This window comes from Myotis yumanensis, unplaced genomic scaffold, assembly GCF_028538775.1.
Source record: "Myotis yumanensis isolate MYYU_CA2020_CCGP unplaced genomic scaffold, mMyoYum1.0.hap1 SCAF_8, whole genome shotgun sequence".
Lineage (NCBI taxonomy): Eukaryota > Metazoa > Chordata > Mammalia > Chiroptera > Vespertilionidae > Myotis > Myotis yumanensis.
Window position 1 is genome coordinate 68,758,609 of NW_027223759.1, and position 23,463 is coordinate 68,782,071.

Genomic DNA, 23,463 nt, shown 5'->3' on the forward strand with positions numbered 1-23,463 from the left:
GACTTGAATTTGACTTTTTTTTTCTATTGAAATTACATCTGTTATTAGGTTGGAATTTCAAGTTGATCATCAATCAAGCCCTAGTGATAGTGGTGGTTTGCAGTAGTTAGAAAGGCCTCCTTGAAAATATTGCACAGATTTCTAAATCCAAGTAAGAAGCTTTAAGAATAAAAGAGTTACAGTGACATCTGAAGATGACTTTAGAGAGCATTTCCACAAGATCTGTGGTTAGAATAAAAGTAGTGAGGATAATTTTTCTTCCCTCTGTCTATGCAGAAGCCTATTCCATATCCATGGAGACATGGGAGCTTTCAAATTTTAAGAATTTGTCTCCTAAGGGAAGAAACACCAATGAAAGCAGACCATTATTACAGGGATCTCTGCCAACCACAGGCTTTAAAAAGGCTATCAGGTAATTTTCCATTCCAGCCTTCTCTCCTTCAGTCTTTCCTCCTTAAATATCTGCCCATTACTTCTGCCAATTGTTTCCTGTCCCAAAACTTAGCTTTTGATCTGTGATGGGCCTTAACTTACTATGTGGTTAATACATTTTCAAATTAGTCTTCTGTGAATATTATAATATCATCAAGCACTGGTAATACTTATGCTCTTCTTCATTTCTTCCACTCAGGTCAGAATAGGGGCTTCCCAAGGCTCTCAACCCATTGGTTTGGGAGCCCTTGAGATGCATTAAAGAGCTAATGACCCATACAAATTCAGGCTTGATATTGTTTAACCCTCTCTAGTTTTCTTTCTATGTATGCATATGTCTACCACTACAAAGTGTCCATTTTCAAATTATGCAATTGTAGGATCCCAGGGAAAATTAAAAGTCTACAATATAAAATTGATTTAAAACTTGGATATGAAAAGTCTCCATAGTGTTGTTACTTTTTTAGTAGTGAAGTGAACAGTGTTCATATGTCTAATTAATACCTCAAGAGATATTTTTCCCCACTTGATCAAGTATAAAAATGTTGTTAATATTTTTTTCAGGATACATTGTGTTTGTGTTAAGAGTTTCATTATAGAGTCATTATTCTACTTTTTCCAGGAGGAGATGTGAATATGAAATAACCATCAAGTAATCCCTTCATCCTTCCAGAAAAGGGGGAGACTACACTTATTAATCTGTACCAATCCTTTTAACAAATAAATCAAATAAGCACTCTAAAGTATGATCTAATTCCTACCATTTCAACTAGATTTATAACACATCAGTTCTTATAGAAAGAAAATAAAAATATTGTAAAAAGTCAGAATATTAAAAATAATGCTTAGGCAAGCAGTCCGTGTATGACCTGAATGACAAATAAAATGCATAAAGCTAACATTACTTGGCAAAAACAAACAAAACAAAAGAGGAGAAATTTTCTGTAAAAAATAACATTTCTTGAAAGCATTTTGTTTTCTTTCTTTCGTTTTTCTTTAAAAATTAAAAGGTCTGGTAGTGCTTGCCAATTATGGATGGGAAAGCTATTGGAATACAGTGCTCTCAAAGGTGATGATCAAAGTCTTTTCATTCAGCTTTTGGTGACTATTAAGCTGCTCATTTGGTCGAGGCTATCATTAGTGTCTTAATGTGAAACAAAAGCTTCAGGACAAGAAGTTCTGGTTGAAGATCAATATGAGAGATATCGCTTCAGTTACAGCCTTAATAATTGTAACCGTAGGGAGTCTGGCAGAGCTGGGTTTATGAATTAATATAATATAGAATTCACCAGGTACAAACGGAGAGTACAAATAAAGGAGAATTGCAAGTAGTGACTACGCTGGGAATACTTGGGTGAGAGGGAATTGTTTGATAAATGCGATTTGACTTAAAGTGGGCTTTAGTACAGTTGCCACAAACACATCTTCCAATAAGAGAATGCATATCTGAGGGCCAAATTGGGAAGGGAATTCCACCAAGGAGAATAAAACTGAAAAAGACCCCTTGAAAAACGATTAATTTTACACATTCCATTATCTGATAATGTACCTTGTGGGATTTTTTCTGTAAGTGAGTAAAATCAAACATACGGTTGACATTTTCATGTGAGTTGCTGCTGAGGTACAATAGTCCACTTGGACAGAAGTTACAAACCACATGGTCAGAGACTGTTATAAATCTACCAAATAAATAATATGCCATTAACCTTTTCTGATTAATAGAGTTTATCATTTTATCCTGAGGCAAACTGTAAATGAAAAATAAAGTACAAAAATATTTACTCAATTGATTCAAGGTAAAATTAGAGTATTTTTAAAGTTTTATAGATTTTGTTATTATCTCTGTATAGTTTATTTCTTTATCTTTACTTTGATGTTTGCCCTTTGATTCTATCTTTGAACATTTATTTTGCATACTGAAGCCAGCTATCATTTTCCAGACATTCGGACTTGTGATGTTCAATGAGAGATTGCTTCTCTTGAACCAGAATCTGACACTTTTTATGGGAATGTTAAAAGGGCAAAATAAATTTTCCCCTACCAGGAGAAGAAAAGTAATATTTAAAACATATAAATATATCTAGATTTTTATCACAGCACACATTCAAATGTATCTGGATAAATATTACTTATGTATGCATGCATGTTCATATATGACTATAAATTATATTATATTTAAAATACTTACACATGAAACAAAGATCCTGTTTTATTATATCTTTAGTTCATTATATATATATATTTGAGTATTCTCAGGCACCCTTTTGTTCTTAAACTTTATATTTTTGTTCAACTTTCTGGTCACTCCAACTCCTTTGTTGGTCTGAGTCCTCTTTTATGTCTACACTTTGTCGCAATGGGATCTTGGCTGTTTCTGTAGCATTAAATATCAGCTGTTGGTTGAGGCATCAAAATGCTATCTCCAGGGCATACCGATTTCCTGAGTTCCAAAATTGATTGTCCCCTTGCCACTTTGACTTCTCTGTGCCACTGAAATCTCACACTTTCCACAATCAAACTTCACCCCTTGACATTTCACCTTGTCAAATCCATACCATTCTTGCCCTGGCTAGGTGGCTCAGTTGGTTGGAGCATCGTCCTGTACACCAAAATGTTGTGGGTGTGATTCCCAGTCAGGGCATATACCTAGGTTGTGGGTTCAATCCCCAGTCAGGCATATATGGGAGGCAACCAACTGATGTTTCTCTTTCTCTCTCCTTTCTCTCTAAAAATATCAATAACATATCTTCAGGTGAGCATTACAAAAAAAAAAAAAAATCCATACTATTCTTCTATTCTTGGTTCTTCCTGTCACAGTGTTAGGCACTGTAATCAATCCAATTTCTCCATCTAGATACCTGAAAGGAGCCTTCCTACTTCTTTTCCACCTGCATGTCTTTAAAATTCTGTGCTTAATATATTTTTTAAATTTGTTTTCTTTTATTTGTCTCCACTTAATCAGTCTAGTACAAGTTACCATGATTTATTGGGTCAAGAAGAGTCTGGACTTCTTAATAGTGTTCCTGTTTTCTCTCTTCCTCTCCTAACCATTCTCTACCAAGCAGAGAGACTCCATCTACTTAAAATCCTTTAGTAGCCTTGGATTGTACATACAATAATAAAATCTAAACTCTTTATAGTAGCCTACAAAGTGTTGCATAATCTAATAAATGTTCCCACTCCCACCTCACTCTTAATATACTTTATCATTTTATTCTGATCTTTTATTAGCCCTAGCTCTGTCTGATATTTTGTTTGCAGCAGCAAGTATCCTGATTAAAATTTACATTTTCAAGTCTTACTTGGAGTTAAATGTGATGATATGGTTTTGAACAATGAGCTGTAAGCAGAAATCACTGAATGGGTTTTCCAAGGAAGCTATTTAAAGAGGGTAGGTTCAGCTTACACAGGCCTTTAGCCCTTTGCTTGTCTTCTTTCCAGTCTGGAATGCAGCTGAAATGCTAAGGTAAAGCAGCCATCTGCTGGCTATGAGAGGATCAGCAATAGGAAATAAACCACATTCTAAAGATGGTGAGTGGAAAGAGAGAAGCCCATGTCTTTGATATATTGTTTAGCCAAGCACTGCATTTGCTGAGTACTTACTACAAAAATGTAAGCCTGTTACTCATTTATGCTAGCATGTCCACTTTGCTGTTACATGGGGCCAAATGCAATCTGTAATAATTACAACAGGTCAAGTGACCATTTCTGGACTGAATCCATTATCCAGATTCTACGCTGGGAATACTTGGGTGAGAGGGAATTGAATTTTCCTCTTGGAATTGGGTACAGCTTGAGAGCAGTTTGATAAGCTCTGTTATCCATCTAATTTTTAGTCAACAAGATGACCTAGTATAGCCCTGGCCAGTGTTGCTCAGTTGGCTGGGCTTCTCCCCATACACCAAGAGATTGCAGGCTCAATTCTTGGTCAGGGCATATGCCCGGGTTGAAGGCTCAATACCAGGTCAGGGTGCGTGCAGGAGGCAACTGATTGATGTTTCTCTCTTACATCAACGTTTCTCTTTCTCTCTCCTTCTCCCTCCCTCTCTAAGAATCAATAAAAATATACTTTTAAAAAAGACTACTAGTATAGTTTTACTAGATACAGGTGGGATCACCTTCAGTTTTCCTGCCTTGTTCTCTGATGCTATTGGCATATATATATAAATCTATATATAAATGTAAGTCCCCAACCTGCCCTTCTACTGGTGCTCCTGAACTCCAGCTCCATCTTTATCAATATTCTTGTGGTGACTATAATTCCCACTTCATTTCCTTACCATCCTTACCTTGCTGTTTTCTGGGAATTTTGATCTCTGAGTGGATATAAAAAGCTGGGGAAGGATGAAGAGGAACAGAAGTCTGCCTTTCAGAAAATAACACTGCACAGTAGAGGGAGTCTTGCCTAGTTTTGGGGTGGCACACTCCCCATAAGTTTTGAATTATAGCCAGACAGTGAAAGAGATTAGCTAACTATTTCAGTTTTGGTGGATGCATTGGTGACTTCATGTTCATGAGGTGAAGCACAGATGGCCTATTGGTGTTTTATCCCCCTCAATTTATTTTTTATGTCCTTAGTTATGAGATATTTCTAGATTCTAATTTTTCTTACTTTGTGTTTTTCTCCCTCTGAAACTAGAAGAGATATCATTAGGTGCTACTAGCCACATAATATTTTAAACTTTTTAAAGTACATTAAACTAAAAAAAACCACATATAAGACACATTAATTTTTAGCCAGGTTCAGTTGAAGTTAGCTATGATATCTGATTTTAAGTAATTTTCATTTTAGTAGGGGATATATGATATAAAAATATTAAAAGTTGAACAACAATAATGAAGGGTAAGACATTCAAAATAAAACAGAGATACATTAAAGCTGAAATAATGAATAATTACATAATTAATCAAATGAATAATTGGTCTATCAGTTCAGATGAGGGAAAGGCCAGTCAGAGAAAATGTTGCGTAGATGATTGAGTCTTAATTGGTTCTTTAAAGTTGAATATAATTTTAATTAGCATGAAATAGAATATACGTCCGATTCCTACTTGTTCTCTGGGCCAGGATGAACATAACAGAATGTCATCACAGGGGCCTAGGGTAGGGTTTCAGGGCTTAGGATCAGAGCCATAATACAGATTGTGGCTCACAATGACCAAAGCTTGGGCTTTGGCATCAGACATCCTTGGGCTCACATCTCAGTTACGGCATTTATTTGTTGGTGTGAGGCCTTATCTTCTCCGTTAAAGTACTTAGCACAGTGCCAAGTCCATAGGAGATGCCCCAAATGGTGAACATTTGTATTACAGTAAGAGCTGCGAGTCGTAGCTGAGGATGGAAGCCAGCAGGAATTATTGCATGAACAGTATTAGAGACTGTTCGTCTAAGAATCAGAAGCTGAAATAAAACAGGAATAGGTTGAGTAAGAGTTCAAGGTGATTTGAATCAAAATGGTTCAGAATATAGGTGAGTATTGGGAGCTGGTTTGCTGAAAGGTGGTGGTCAAATGGCAGAGGGGCAAATGGGGCAACTTAAAACTACAGAGCCAGGCCTGCCAAAGGGACTTTACATAAATGGATGGCATAATTATAATAATATTTTAATAAAATTTTTGAATGCTTTCTATGTACTCTGGTATCATACTTATGTACATTATCTCCTTTAACCTTCATTAGTCTACAGGTAGCTGGTATTTTTATATTCATTTAAAAGTGTAAATAAGAAGGCCCAAAACCATCAAAAAATTTGCCCAAAGTAACATAGTACAGTAAACGCAGAGCCAGAATTTCCTCCCAGGTTTGCCCAATAGAAGTTCATGTTCATAATCACTAAAATCCTATTTGCTCCCAAGGATGGCAGAAGTACTTTGGAGGTAACATGTAGATGTACTTGAGGAAATTAGTTATATGCTTTTAGGTTTATAATGCCTAAAAATAATACTAGAGTCAAATGTTACTGGTCAAAACACTGAGCACATATCAAACTCATAACTAACAAACGAGGGCATTACAGTCTCTTTATCATACTCACCAATGACAGTTCTGATTGAACCTGCAGGGGCACTTCAGGGACAGAGGCTTGCCACATCTCCCCATGACTGAATCTTTGATTTGTCACTGGAGATTTGTGTACCACAGGGGCACTAATTAGTGTCTCTGGGAATCAGCAAATGATAACATTTTACAAAGTTTCATTTATATAATAACCACCCGGATATGTAAAAGAACTATTTTTCATATATATAAACTATTATATATATATATATATATATATATATATATATATATATATGCTTTTTCCTATTTCAAAACCTTATCCCACCTAGACAGCACCTTGGAAAAGTTATATACTAAAAAGAGACATGAGTTCTGCAGTTATCTGCATGACAACTCAGCTTCTTTTTTTCCTCAGAAGGCTTGTGAAAAAGGTTGCGATAGACAATGCAAAGTTGACATGGCCAAGTAAAATGTCAGGTAGGTGACCTGACCCAGTGAAGGGGGGGCAGGGGTGTGGCTGGTTCACCTGCCACGAACTAGAGGGCACTGGCCCATCCCGACTGGGCAATGGCTATTTACCTGCAGCTGCTTATTGCCTGCTCTTTGGGGAGCCAGAACAGCAATGCCTGCATTTCTGGGTATTTTGAGAGATGTCACATATATAAAATTTTATGTGAAAACACAGTGCTAAATTAAAATGTCTGCTCAATTAAAAAGAAAGAAGGAAAAAACACTATCTAGGCCAAATAAAACACATCTTTAGGTCGAATTCAACATGCATTCTCCAAGTCTAGAGATTTCTGAGAATCCACTGATCTTTGTTTAAAGGAGTTTTTTCTTCCTCATGTGAACCTATCCTCACTCCATAAAGGCACACAGCTTCTGATTGTGTTTACTTTTCTGTTTCACTTCTTTTTTTTCTTTTTTTTTTATTGCTTAAAGTATTACAAAGGGTATTACATATGTGTCCTTTTTTTCCCTGCCCTTGACAATCCCCTGGCTTCCCCTACCCCCAGTGTCTTATGTCCATTGGTTGTTTCACTTCTTATGGATGTTACTAGTACATGTCAATTGAAAGCTAAATAAAAATTTCTACCAAAGTTTTCAAGTCTTCAAATTAGTTTAACTAGAAAATTGTAAAGCAAATGATAAGTACTAAGATGATTAGTCAGATTTAAGTTGACTTAAATGTTGTATAATGTTGTGAAGTGTTAGATAGCATCATTCTTCATTTTTTAAGGACCTGGTATGATTCTTTTTTATAAGATTTAGAAGTGCACTGCTTCATCACATACAAAGTTGCTTTGCATAAAGTTTTCAGAACTATTTAACAAAACCCACAAAAAAATCAGACACAACCCAGAATAAACAGAATATTTATAACTTGGTGACAAGAAAACACCATTACCATAGATAATCACAGTTATTTTTTTAGTGTTGTCTAAAAGGTGGCAAGATGTTTGTTAATTTATAATAATGTAAGTCTAAAATTGAAATAAAACCCAAATGAGAAAATCTGAATAAAAAAATTATTCATATTTAGTTATAAAACAGACTGCTTTTACACTGTCAGTAAAATGTGATAGAGACTACATTTCCAAATGTATGACTGACAATTGTCATCTTCTGAATTTCCCAGTTTATAATTAACAATTATCATCTTTTGACTTGCCACAGTTTGCTCTCACCTGACGAGCCAGTCAAAGAAATAACTTTAAGATTACAAACTGATATATCTTCAGGGCCAAACATTTTGCATAAATTGATGAAGATACCATAACCCCAACTAAATTTAAAAACACCATTCCAGTAAAACAAAAGATAATATGGGCAAAACTGAGTCAGTCACTTGATAGTAACTCCTGTTATAGACCCATTAGCCTCACTGTTTAATGTGTAACTAGCACATATAAAGTCAATATTATTTTTATACAAGTCCTGCAATACAGGTTAAAAAAAAGAGATATCAGAGTTCTAGGTGCATGTTGGTGATCTTGGGAAGCATGGATCTTCCAAGACAAGTTGCAGCTAAGCTGTCAGGTAAGAGCTGGGGGCTTCAGAATTCGAAAGGAGAGGAGTGGAGAGAAGCTCAGATTCATAGTCAAAAGATGCAAATTAGTTCTCTTTATACATCCAGAATCTGATCTGTGTTTCCTTGTCCATAATCATAGCAAAACTGCTTACCAATTACACATACTTGAGAGAAATAAGGAATTGTGTGGCCTCAAAAGAGCCTATTTTGTGCATGGTCAGGTAATCCCAAAGATCTGAGAATCAACTTGCCTTAGGCAGAGCTAAATCTTTAAACTGGTTAATTCCTTGGTTCATTTCAATACCTGGCTTTTACTGTATTGTGGCCCTAATTTGTTTATTCAATTTGAAGAAATTACTCTTCAAAAAGTTCTTTTTTCCCTGTGTTTTTCTTTATTTCTCAGGATGGAGTAAGCTGCAAAATAGCTCATCCTGCCAGTTGAGCCTATGTGCTCTGCTTTTTGCTTCACAGTCAGTGCTGTTATCCTTGCTTTAATGCAGGTGCACATTGATCATGGCCGGCAACTCGTTTTAAGGGCCGTGATGGCAAGCTCTTCTTAAATAGGTAAGACTAGCACTAATAATAAGGACTACTTACATAGGTTTTGTAAATTAGGTCACTGTTTCCACAATCAACTTCATAAAACTTCCACAAGTCTACTTGGAGGACAATGTTCTGCCAGACACCAACAGCAAATATCCAATAAGTATTTTTAATAGTGAAAAACTTGGTGAAAATTTTGCATGCTCTGTACAAGTCTAAGTGGGGCCTGTTTTCAGTTTTCATGTTGAAAGCATAAGCAGTCATAGATGGTAAACAAACATACTAACATTTTAATTTTAATGAAAAAAAAAATGGACTCTTAAAAGTTTATCATAAATTCACCAAGACTAAGGAAGGGGGGATAAAAATGGGTAATGAATAAAATGTAACCAGTTAAGAATACTTGCACCTTGACTTGTTACCAAAGAAAGTACTTTGATAACTTGGATATGCCAAAGGAGACAAGACAAAGGAAATATGTCAAAGAGAGTTTAAAGTAGGTTAATATCAGGTAGGAATCCCATGATTTTAAATTAAAAAAAAAATGATTTGAGATTTACAATCCATAGAAATCCATCTACAGGAAGAAAGAGTGAACATTTTTTATTTATTCCACAGGCCAATTTTAAACCCTGCATACAATATTTGTGACATAAAGTAAAGTATATGATGCTAATACTATTGTTGAGAGTGAGGAGGTACTGGCAGAGACAATGATGAGGTCTAGGAAGCGAAGGGGCTGAGGCCTGCGCTATCCCGGGATAAGGAGTGTACCTCACTTGATTGTAACCTCCAACAGGACAGAGAATCTTTCTGTTTTGTGTCCTCAGCTTTCAAAGCAGGCTCTTACATATAATGGATGGCAATAAATATCTGTTAAATGAATAAAAACATAAACTAATCAATGAATGTATGAAAGTAGTTGATCTGCTTGCCTACTTTCCCACTTTGGGAATTCTTAAAAAAAACAGAGGCAGGATTGGGGTAATGACCACTCAGTGAGCAGGAAATGATTAATGCAGGGACCTCAGGACACTCATTAGGGTAACATTTCCAAGGGTTTGTATTATATAAGATAGAGAACACTAGGGTAAAAATAACAATTACAAAACTAGCTTAAATATAGGTCTTTACTATCCAAAATAAGTTGTAGGTGAGAATTATAAGGATGTCACATTAATAACCTGTGTGAAAGTAAAAGCTATTCATCAGTATTTCCAAGACAGGAAAAAAAAAAAATGTCTTCTATCTTTCCTTCTTTTTCTTTCTTTCTTTTTAAACTATGGAGGTTAAGTACAGCACATCCAGGAATGTAAACTTCTTTCCCATCTATTTGATCATGTGTTATTGGCATTAACACTGTCAATAATTCATGGTAAAAGAGGAAGTTGCCATGAAAGGTTACCCATTGTCAGGCTATGATCAATAGGTAAGACCACAGTGGGTGATGTATTATCATGTATCAGCCAGAATCACTTTCTTATGGATCTTGAAAACAGAAGTTACGCTCAGTTTGTGTGACCTGAGCAAAGCTTATTTGTTCCTTCTCCTTTCACTGCTGATTACAGACTATGCTTTGAATACATTTTGAGTCCAGAACAGCTCTTGCTATTTAAATTCCTGTGATCTGGCAGTGGGCCTCTAGGACTTGCCTCCATGTTTTGATGTTGGCATTTATATTTGAGCAAACAAAACTGTCACTTTGCTTTCCTGTCTTCCTCTATTAGGTCACTTTGTGCTCCATGATATGATCTAAGACAATGCAATGCAAGGAGACACATGTCCCTTCTTATTGGAAATATGAAGACTGTAGCTTCCTTTTAGCCTGTGGGAAAGAAAGCAGGTCAGGTGTCCAAAAGTAGTGGAGGAAAGTTAGTGTCATCACTATTTCTCTTCCCCACAGAAATAATATAAGATCATGAGGCTTGAACAGCACTGGTTTCTACACAGAGGGATACAGAGAAAACAGTATCTATGTTGTTTATGTGTATGATACTGTGGAAGGACACCCATCTAATAACAAGACTACCATTTCTGAACACTTTCAAACACATTCTTAATCTAATACCATCTTGCAATCTCAGGGGGGAAAGTGCGGCTCACTTATTAAAATCACCTCCTAAGTGATTTAAAAAAAAATTAAAACATTAGCAGTCATTTGGCTTCTTTGTTTGATTTAGAAAGTAAAATCACCTGATTATTTATATATTTTGGTTTTCAGAGTAAAGCATCGAAAACATTTTGAAACTTAAACATTCAAATGTGTTTTTGTTTCATTTTATGTTATTTTTTATTGCACCCAAATGCTAGTAAACAAAATAATTTATACATAAGTGGGTGAGAGGTCTGCATCAGTCAGTTTAATTTTTGTTATCAATGGCATTTGCATGTGGAAAATGCACCATATTGTGGAGATGGTAGGGGCCACCAGAAATGACAAACTGGTGCTTCTCTAAGAAAAAAATATATATATAATAATAATACATAGGATAAAGTGAAAAAAGAATAAAATAACTCTGGATTTCTTGAGGTGTTTTTTTTTGTTTGATTGTTTGTTTGTTTTTTGCCTTCCTCCAAAGAGTTTTCTGTCCTTTTCTGAGGATATACAGGGTGGGGCAAAAGTAGGTTTACAGTTGTTCATATGAAAAATTATATAATACTTAATAAATAATAATACAAGAATAAACTCTGTTTTGCATACTCACAAATGTAAACCTGCTTGTATCCCACCCTGCATATGATTTCTCTTACTTTATCCTTAAAATTGCTTGACATATGACAACCATACTTCCTGTTATAATTGAAATCCCATATCTCTTCCCCAATAAACGTACTGCCAGTGCATTGGAAGTGAATGGGAATCATAAAAACTCATCACCTCAAAGGAGAAGCTTATGAGATCACACGCAGAGAAGATGCATTGTGGCTGGGAGAGAGTGGCACTGTACGTCTGCGACTTACTTACAAGACGCATTCATGTAAAAATCATTGCCTTTCCTTTACTTGATATTGTTTGGTGATGGTTCTGCTGATCAGTTTTTAATATGCCTTTTGAAAACTGACAAGTACTTTACCCACATCTCTTTAAGAACGCATGGATTCAAAGGCTGGATAAAATACTTTCATGCTTCCCAACACAAACCTGAGAGGGTAATTAAACAGATGGTAACAATAAACGGAATCTGAACACATCAGGGACTGGAGTCCCTTATTAAAAGCCTTATGCACTGAAGGGAGGGGGAAAACAACTCTGGGGAAGTGTTTTTGCAGCCAGCACCTTTATGTCTGCCTTGACCTCATAAACAGAAGCGAATCAACCATTTAGGGCTGGGTTTCCTACCACCTGGGCACTCCAGAGGTCGTCTGCGCACTCTGAGGAGCAGGAGTGCGAAGTGTGCCTCTAAGGAATGCCTCAGGATTGCCTTCAAATACATCAATTTTAGCCCTGGCCAGTGTTGCTAAGTGGTCAGAGTGTCTGCCTGTGCGGGTTTGGGTTTGATTCCTGGTTAAGGGCACGTACCTGGGTTCCAGGTTTGATCCCCAGCCCCCAGTCAGGGCCCATGCAGGAGGCAACCAATCAGTGTGTCTCTCTCACATCTCTCTCTCTCTCTCTCTCTCTCACTTTCTCTCTTTTTTTCTCTCTCTCTCCCCTCCCCTTCCTCTCTTCTACTCTCTCTAAAAAAATCAATGGAAAAATATCCTCAGGTGAGGTTAAACAAAAAATCAAACAAACAAAAAAGACCTCAAATTCAGACACAACAATTTTGTAGCTGTCAATTCACCCCATCCCCATCCCTCTGGCACACACATACACATTCACATGGAAACCTACGTTGGAAGACTTATGCTTGAAGCACAAAGCTATTTTCTCTACCTGAGGCCCAAACTAGGTATAGATCCCTATGATAATACAGGTATTCTGAATATCTTCAACCTCATTTGTGGCAACAGAATGATCTCCTACTTATTCCATCCTTGAAACAAATGAGAATTCTTCTTATTTCTCGGAACTTATTGTCACTTCCCTGAGTCAATCTACAGATGAGGAGAATTGAAGCAATCTTGATATTTCAGATTTTTAATGTATGTGGTTATTTTTCCTAGAATGTAATAATGATCTCAAATATATAAACATCATATACATCTCTCTCTGTATATATGTGTATATATAGACAGATATATATATACTAGAAGCCCAGTGCATGAATTCATGCACGGGTGTGGTCCGGCCAGCCAGCCCTGATCAGGGCCAATTGGGCTGGGCCGGCCTGGAAGAAGGGGCACAGGCGGTTAGCCGGCCAGTCCTGCCCCCTGGTCGAACTCCCCCTAGAACTCCTGGTTGAAAAGACAATTTACATATTGGCCTTTTATTATATAGGACATATGTAGTATACTAGTATATGCACACAGTATAATGAATATGTGTATGTGTGTGCACACACAGAGAAAGAATTCATTCTATGCAAGAAAGGATCACGTTGCTGCAGAAGGTTGCAGTGTTACCATGCCACTACACATGCAAAGATGCTATGCTGCCATTACATAAGGCACTTACAACCTGAGGGATAATCAAGTCAGTGTTTGTTCTTCTTCTGTTCCTCAACCTGCTTCAGTTCTCTGCTTCACTTGGCAAGTTTTTGGAGTACCATTTATGAGTAACATTCGGCATCAGTACAACAATGATTTTGCTTAACTAAGTGCTAGCAAGCAAAGTACCATGTCAACTACAGTGTTTTAGATTAATCGAGGTTATAATGATGATCTAGAAAGGACATTTTGAAAACTGAGGCAAGTATTAAAACAGGAAAATCTACAAGGTATTGACAAATGTAAATCAAATGGCAGACATCATGTTTCAGCTTGCATGTTACCTCTCTGTGGGTTCACATTACCATATAACACTGTCCAATTTTAATTTGGGGGCTTGATACTTAATTAATATAAAAAGACTTCCCATCTTCTGTTAAAATTGTACTTAAAAATGACATGCATCACCTTGGGAATTTTCTATAAAATTCTCTAAATAATATTGACTATGGTCCCAAAGTTATTTTAAGAGTGAAGTGTATTATATGAATTAAATAAGAGACTGCAAATAATTTACTGGCATAGCATGGTTGCTGCCACACAGAGTAGTAGGTAAGCTTTTTTAATTAGAATGTACACTTTTAGATTACTGATTATGAACATCAGGGGGACCAAGATTTTCATTCATCAGTAATTCTCCTTTATGTCTACACTAAGATGTAAAAACGAGACCTCTGGCTCTAACTTGGTATTTCAGAGCCTTTCAGGCTGGTGCAGAAGCTGTTTTACCTGTAATCTCTAGTGCTGCTCTGCCCCCTTGTGCTGCTACAGCGAACTCAACAGAGGAACAGTTTGTCTTCATCTTTGTACGTGAACTACAGAAAACCCCCACAGTCTCTTCTCACTTTTCTGGCAAGTTCAAGGTCAGTGTCTAGCTATTTTCAGCTCATCTCTTCTTGATCCATGCAGAGAAATGACAAGGTAACGTGATTCGAGGTCAGCTGTATTACAGGAACCGTTACATAAACGGAGAAAGTGAAAATCAATCCTAGCTGACAGTGACTTCGGGATAATCAACGCTCACTGGATGCCTCTGTCAGCTCGCCTGCATCAAATACCGTGTGACTTCTGTCAGATCTTTTTAAGAAAACTATATTCTCACTTTCAGCAACCTAAATAACCATTTCACTTGAGCTGGATTTTTCAGCTATGTTAGCCTTCCAGATCTGTAAACTATGCTAATGATTCTTCGAAAAATTTCATGGTTGATACCCATTATCCTGCAGTTTGTTATTCACCTCGACGCAAGGTACTTTTGCAAAAGATGCCCTTATTTTGTGTGGCTCCTGGGAGCTTCCCTACAGACTGTTGCATCTTTGGCATTGAACTCAACACCCTTCCCCAAATCATCCTCAGCCCTAACACCTCTCTCTTCCCTCTTGGTCTCAGAGCCCCTTCATCAATCATTTCTTGTTGAGAGATTAGGTTTCCTTCTCCATTGTAGGTGTTCACCATTGCTTTCCTTTTTATCTTTGTATTTCCTACTCGAATGTGTTTCCCTGATGCAGAACTGGAAAAACAGTGTTTAACAAGATGTTCCCCATCAGTGGCATTCCCACTGACTGCACCTGATATGCCAGTTTAGGGAAGGAGCTATTTTATCTCAGCCACCTTGCCCTCCCTGGAAACTGTCAGGCACTCAGTCCTCCACTGAAGTACAATTTACCATAATATTAGTTGTCAGTAAATTCAAAGACGGAACTCCTAAAGCTATAAAATGGATTAGAAGCAATTTAAAAGAGAATTAACAAACTAGAGTAAGAGTATACTGTCAACAAACAAATGCTCCATCATAGGACTGTAATTTGGAATTTTAATTACCCCTCTGCTTCTGTAACAAAACAATGTCTGAACTGGCAGCGATTTGAATCTCTCACAGGTCATTGAGCATTCTAGTTAATTACTCTATGAATAGCCTGTTTTTCTCCCCTCTGGAAACACGTTTCTAATGGCAGTCAAGGTCTGACAAATGTGTCATCTACATAATTAGCTAGGAAGCAACACAAAACATTAAACATGCTTTGTGCCGACAACTATCAAAACATTTCATTTGTTGTCAATTATTCATTACTTTGTAGGTTCTGAAGGGGTTGTTATTATGGAAATAAGTCCAGATGCTAACAAGGTTAGAGTTTTGGATTCAAATTAGTAATCAGAGGACTAACTTTTTAAAAAATGTATCTCATCTCGTGTACATTCAGCACCGTGTTCAATCTGTAGGAGATTACAAAGTTAGCCGTGCTCGAGATAAAATGGAAAAGGCAGAGCCATGTATGTGAATCTGGGAGCCCAGGCTCATTCTTTGAAGTCCAGCTCTACAGTGCTGCTGTACACTTTCTGAACCTGTGACAAGTCCAATTTGTGCCTGGTAAACAGAGTTAAAGATTTTCACAGTATGAGATGACATGGGATGGCGCAGACAAGGAAAACAATCTTTGGTGGGGTTTTTTATTCTCTCCCCCCTCCCCAGGGCATATTATGTAAAAGTCAAAATGCAGGCTAATAAACTATTTTTGTCTGCTCTACAGAAGCCTATGTACCTTAGGTAACCCTTGAATTTCATTAAAAAATTTGCTGATTTTGAAATCTTGTTTCTTTTATTATTGTTTTAATATCACAGAAAAGGCCAAGTATTTTGTTGAAAGCAGCACTCCTGATGTATATGGAGGATATAAAAAGATTTCTCAACAAAATTGACCTCTCAGTGGCAAAGAAAATTGTGGTGGAAGACACATTATTGCTTAGTCATATCTGAAGCTTGGATCTATGGAGAGTCGCACTCCACTGTCCTCCAGCTTTTCCTTATAAACCAAAATGCCTTACAAATGTCATCGAAATAGTCCAATAAAGATTAGGAACAAAACGCTGTCCTTACATTGATGAGATAAGGAAGATTTAACTGCTGGATGCAGTGTATAACAACAGCTCATAAGGTTTGTTGTTGAATCAGAAAAACAGGATTCAAATTATGTGTGTCTGGAATTTAATTGAGAAGCAGTTTATTTTCTACATAATGTTTAATCAGATGCCTGTACTACAGGGCTAGATAAAAAGAAAGAAAACAAATTTTATCAGGAGAAATCGAGAAGACCCGTTATCTACCGGGTGTGCAAAATATGTCAGGAAATAATTCTACCCTGGGTGCTGAGATTGCCCAGTTAATAAAAAAAAATAAAAAATCAGCCACTCGCTAAGAGAAAATAATTGTCTGTATCCATATTTTTCAAAGCAAAAAGGCAGCCACATCGTACATTAAGTAGGACACATTAAAATGAGCTTTAATAATCTTTATGCAGAAGGAAACTAATCCTTTTCCAGATCATACAATCCACAGCAATAAAAGGAAATCATCAAACTAAAAACAATTTTAGAAATGGCTGCAGACTCTCATTTAATTAACATGCAACAGATCATATATTTATGAGGAAGTCAAAATATTTAGGAAGCCTATAATCCTGTAAGCCTTAATGTGGTATAAAAACAACAAATAAATGCAAAGTGTTACTGTTATCCATGCCTGCCTGATCAATGGTTTTCACATATTGATCTATAAATGGAGCTGACAGTCTGTGTTGGCTGCACATTTTCCAAGCGGCACTATTTTTGCACAAAACCAATACGGGCAATTACCTTAGTTTGAGATGCCAAGTCTTATCAATTCAAAGTGATTTAGTGTCATTTTAATTAAATATCAGGATCCACTTCAGGACAATTTATACAAACAAAGCCTCAAACCTAACTATAAGCTTGATTTGAAGTAAACATGGACAAGTCATACAGTCTCATAACATTTCTTAAAAACTCGACTGAACAGAAGGCTTATATTTTTAGTAGCAATTTTTATGTCTGCCTTTTTGGCTAGCCACAACTTTGGCAAGTATCCTATAATCACAGAAGTAAGAAACAAAAGAAAGTTGTTTCCTCTTTTTTCCTATAATAGATTAAAAAGGAACATGAACGAGCCCAGACTGTTAACAGAAGCAAAAGGAATCTTATGTGTTAATGTTTAGCAATGGTTCAAGCTAAGTCTTTATCTGAACACTAATAGAAAGATATTTCTCTGTCCATAATGGCCATGAATGAATTAATGCACTTATGTGGGGTTTACAAGATGGAAATGGTAAATATTCATACATTTGCTGCTTAAGCCACCAGCATTAAATACCGAAACTACTCCTGCCTGCAAATCCTATGCCTGCAGTTTCCTGACTTCAACTATTCAAACTCTTCATTAATATCTATTCTAAAATGCCTACTAGGTTGGAGGATCACGCTTATAAAAAACATCAATGCCACATTAATGCAACAACCTTCTGCATTAGCTATTTGCTGGATTGCATGCTAGCCTTTTTAGCCCTTAAAGAGCCACACTTCATTTGCCCCATTTACACTCACTAAGCTTTCTGCTTCTGTCGGTAGCACATTCTGATACAGTGGGGCCTTGACTTACGAGTTCCGTGACGGAGCTCGTAACTCAAATTACTCGTATGTCAAATCAAAAGTGAACCAGTGAGACACGTGATGCTGGGCTGACGTTGTGGCATTCACTGTGACGTTCGCTGCACCAACTAGCAGCGGGGTATATGAAGCTGGCTCGTAACCCGAATTTTAGCTCGCAACTCAAAGCAAAAAATTGGCCGAGAGACGGCTGGTATCTCGAAAAACTCGTTAGTCGAGACACTCGTAAGTCAAGGCCCCACTGTATATAAATAGCAGTCCACCTTTAAGAGGGCTCACTCCAGTACTGAGAGTGAGGCAGCAAACCACTGAGACCAAAGAACATTCCTTCCCTCCCAGCAGAGATCTCCAGATCTTGCTCACAGATAGGCAATTTTCTTGCTAAACATGTCCTCCCATGTCCAAATTTCCTCCCTCACCAATATTCCCCACGTACTAAAGTGACCTCTTTGAATTTTGAAAAGGCATCGATCTTATAAACCACATAAAAATGATTATTTGGTGTTTAAGGAAAATGATGCATACCACCCAATAAAATAGTAATGCAGTATCGATACCTGGTCACTGAAAAGCTTCCCTGCAGCACTTAGGTAATGAAAACTTTTAATTTAACAAGTAAATTCACCTACGTTTGCAGGGCTTAGGGTTGAATTAATGTTCATATTGACATTTCAAACTTTTGCTCCTAGATTTAAACACCAACAAATAGGCTCTTATCAGGTATATAGGAGAAGTTTATATTGTGTTCTGAGCTCACAGTTGTATTGAACATACTTATAATTGAACAAAATAAAGAAGATGAATTTGTGAACTAATGACAAAATTATATAATTGATTTGACCCTAGAACCTTTGATTACTTTTTGTAATAAGTTAAATTGTTATGAACATAAGGTCAGATTCTTGTGTTATTATGTACTCTAATAAGTCCATATTTGCATAATTGTCATGCCAGTGAACATATATACATATATACCATGCATATTAAATATGATGCACATATATATACACCATGCATACTAAATAGAATGCATAAGATATATATATATATAGTTTCTAAATATTCTTAATTTTTTCTGTACAGATTAGATGTACAGAAAACATGTGCACACATTTTTATTATACATTTTCTCCTATTTCTCCTAAGTTCAAAATACCCCCCCTTGACCTCACTCCAACCTTCAACTTCTGAAAGATCAAGTTCTTAGTTAGCTTGAGCAGATATCTTTAACAGGCTTGTTTGAATAAATATGCCCAAATACTTTACATTCTGTCAGTATCTAGTCAGAAAATTGTGCATGGAAAAAAAGAGATGAAAAGAACTGAGACAGAAAGAAAATTAGTGCCATGGCAAGCTTTCAATACAGTATCTCAGCCAAGTTTTCTCGGTGAAATGACATATCCTCACTGAAATACCCTTTTTATATAATTATGCACTGAGCACACATCACCCAAAGTAACTTATTTTTGTTCCTTATCAAGGAATACATATTGCCCAGGCTAAGAATGAGGAAACAAAAGCTGGGATAATTATGGCTGATTTAACTTTGGAAAACTCTTATTCTCCAGCAGTCCAGCATACAAACCCCCAAACTAAAGTTATGTAACAAGGTAATATCAACAATGAGAAACTGCATGATAAAATCCTGCCCAAAAGTGAAAAATGCTAATTTTGTCTCATTTAGCAGCTGGATACAGAAATGCTCATTAGTTTTAAGAGGGTTAATCCTTTTAACTTTTGCATATTGATATGCCAATTATGCCTAATTGTACAAGAGGCATCAGTCAAGGTAATAGTGCATAAACACATGAAAGTTATTAAGTACATCCCAACATGTAATAAAGTAGGTGTTAATTGGTAGCTGAGTTCTGCGGGCTATTGAGGTGGATAATTCATTGAGAGATGGATCACTTGTAATTTCTCTCCATAATTCCTTTTGCAGTCTCACGCTGTGATGTTTTCATGCTTGTCAAAAACAACTGCGGCATAGTGCCTTTTGTTAAACACAGCCAATAAAATATGTTAGGCATCATTAAATATACTTAACTTTTAAACTTCTTCAAAGGTACAGTTCTTACTGATAATACATTATAGAGATTCCAATAATTTACTCTAACCACTGCCTCAAGTTCATAGTTGAGGAACATTTTAGCTGGTTCAAATGCAGAGTCGGGCTGGCAGTGTGGTGCCTCCCTGCAGACAATACTTTTAAATGAGAAATAAATAAAGAAAAATGCATCTCTGGATACCTTATCTAAGGGTGTATTTCTCGCTCTCAAAATATAATCACTGGCTTCCTTATGCTAAATTTGCCTTTAATACCTGAAGAAGGAATGATTCAAATCCTATATTTCTCAGATGCCTGAGATGATTGTGGGTTAATTTTGCACTTGAAATTTGAGTGAAAAACAGGGAATACATGTAATTGGTAACATGCTACTCAGCAAGTTTATCTCATTTAATAACTCAGTTAGGGAGCCAAATATTTCATAGGTCCCTGTGATATTAACGGAACACACAATTAATAGCTCACATGTTTCTGCTGGGTGACTGGAAAACACAGCCTGTCCCCAGCTAACCTATTTCTCGCTTTTGCTCTCACTGTGAGAAACAACATAGATCCGGGGTCCAAAAGAGTGGCTAACATTGCATAAATAATTTTGTAACATCCTATGGCCTCAGCTGCAAGTTACCACCATTATGGAAGAAAATTAACCAGAGGAGACTCATTGCAATCAGTGTGTTTAGTGGCTCAGGATGCGTGCAGGGGCAGGGACACAATTGGCAGTAGAGTTCATCTCTAACTATTTTATTTCAAATCTTCCTAATGACACATTATCGAAACAAAATGGCTTCCTCTCCAAACCTTAAATTGCCATACCATTTCAATCGTTTCAGCTCATTCCAAATCAGTCCTAATTTCCAATATCATATATCGCTGGGATAATTTTAAGAAAGAAATTGTCACGTTTTTGTGGGGTTTTTTTCCCCAAAGACTTTTTTCTCGTCTCGGTTTATTCTTAGCTAATTTTAGCCTCTGGCTTTTCAAAGAGATGTACTGTATTTGGAAGTACAAACACCACATGCTAGCATAACCTCATTATTTTTATGACACTGAAGCATGATAGTGGAGACCCTTAAAATGAGGCAAAGGTGCTCTTCAGTCTAGCTCCAAATCCACTTTATCACTCTGGATTAAGCTCATCCCTTCTCTTGCAACTGGGGACATTATTATGACTATAAGTAGGCCAGATAAAATACATTATAAAATCAGTTTTCTCATGCACATTAGGAAAACAAATAAAACAAGGCTAATTCATATTGTTGTTGTTTTTTTACACAAAATTCTGTGTTAGGAAACTTGGTTGTTAAGGATATTGACTTACAGGTTCAGTGACCTTCCCAACATCGGTGAGGATCATGGATTTACTTTGGCTCAGTCTATCATGGTGACTGTTGGCATTTTTGATTCTCATCTGCACAGCTCCAGTGCCTTGGCGGGTGGAATTCAGTGTTTCTACAGAAGTATCTGAATTTGTAGATTTCTGCATATTACAGTGTTATCCCTGATAAAATATAAAAACATCATATTATTCTCTAAAAACTCTTGGTGGAGTGCACATTCCTGTTAGCCAATAAGGTACAAAAATGAAATATAAAGTCTTTACTTTTCTGAGTAGTAAATAAAAAGTTCATTTCTTTGTAATTGTTTCAGTCAATTAAATTACTGGACAATGCTGTACACGCCAGGGGACTTCAAAGTTCATAGGCAACATGCCCATACTCTGTGCAATGTCTAATTCCATTAAAAAATGAATGGCAATATCGTACAATCTTCCTTATATTTCATGATGTTGTTATCTAGTCATCTTTAGGTTGTATTATTTTTGTATTCACATTTTCATCTGTTACCCACTCCACTTCCACACTGCTTTTTGGTGAACAAATAACTATGTCAATAAAGTCAACTTTAAGTAAATAGAATTGTCATTACAGCAAACCACCCTGGTCCCAATGACTATCAAATATGTTGGCTTGATCTTATTAGCATGGTACTTAGCCTCAGTCCCCCCGCCCCGCACCCTACCACACACACGTATAATATCCACAGGGGGCATTAAAATTCTTTTGTCCATCACCATCTGCCAACTGAACTAGATTTAGTAGCTTAGTTGGACATAATATTTACAAAGAATGTGAAGAAAGAGAAAATCAACACCATTTATTTACTTATGCATTTATTTATGTATGTATTTATTTATATTTTCATAGACAAAATTTGACCAGGCAGGACAATTGAATGTGGGCACATTTAAAGGAGTAGCAGTGAAGAAATAATAATTTGGAAAAAGAAAACAAAGAGAACTGAATGAACTTTGGTAGCAGCAATGGGTGGATTAGAAGGGCTTTAGTTACTTCCTCAAATCCAGAATTCTTTTCAACTGCTCCTCCCCATAAGCACCACAAATTAACATATCATCTCATTTAATATAGAACTTTTACAATGCAAACACAGCTTTTAAGCTTCTAGAAACAGATCCTGGCTTGATTGTTGCCTCCACATTCCGCCTAGGTAGACATTCCATAGCTAGCGTGGGCATGTGTGTAAACAACAGAACACTTTGTCACCAGTTATAGAAGCCAATAAATTCCAAAAGAAGGATGAAATTTTAAGAAGCAACTATATTGGTAGCCCTATGTCTGCTGAGCAGACAATGGGGCTTGAATTATGGTAATGTTTAAGAGGACACTAAAATAATTAGAAAAGAATGAAAGCATTTCAATAGGAGGAAAGTGTCACCTCATAACTGACACCAGTAAGGCAATTGAGTGTTGGGCAATGTGTTCGGTGGTTTAATCCTTGTAAAACCTATGAGGCAGATATTAAACACATGTTTGTAGAGGAGAATACTAAGAGTCAGAGAGACTAGTAATTTTTCCAAGGACACTGTACAGAAAGAAGTAAAGGAGTATGCATTCTATTCTCCAAAAAAAGACCCAGAGAACTATCAACAGATTAATAGATGGACAAATTCTAAATTGATGCATACAACTACATGGATAAATTACAAATTCAATGTGCTGAATGAAAGAAGCCAGGCAAAAAAAATAAAAGTATTTATTGGGTGCTTATGATTTCACTTACATAATGTTCTAGAAAATGCAAATAGTGGCTGAAAGATGATCAGTGATTAGGGATGGGATGGGAAAAGAAGTGGATTATCCTGGATACAAGGAATCTTTGGGAGTAATAGATATGTTTGTTATCTATGATTGAGATGATGGTTGAACAGTAGTAGTCTACATATTTTAACCCTTTGCGGTCGTTTAAATTTGGACATGGGTGTCGTACTTGTCGGAATTTCCATTGAAAGAGCAGTGATACTTAACATGCAAGATTATGAAGGATAA

The 23,463-nt window shown here is 36.5% G+C and overlaps 1 protein-coding gene across 2 annotated transcripts in view; it reads right to left on the bottom strand.

Annotated features, from left to right (window-relative positions):
- ARHGAP15 (Rho GTPase activating protein 15) overlaps nucleotides 1-23,463 on the bottom strand; it is a 662,894-nt gene that overhangs the window by 609,933 nt on the left and 29,498 nt on the right. For both annotated transcript variants that reach the window (XM_070423457.1, XM_070423458.1), the window contains exon 2: nucleotides 21,438-21,617. In XM_070423457.1, coding sequence (XP_070279558.1) covers nucleotides 21,438-21,602 — 165 coding nt within the window. In that variant the 5' untranslated portion in view covers nucleotides 21,603-21,617. The remainder of the gene's footprint in view (nucleotides 1-21,437; nucleotides 21,618-23,463) is intronic.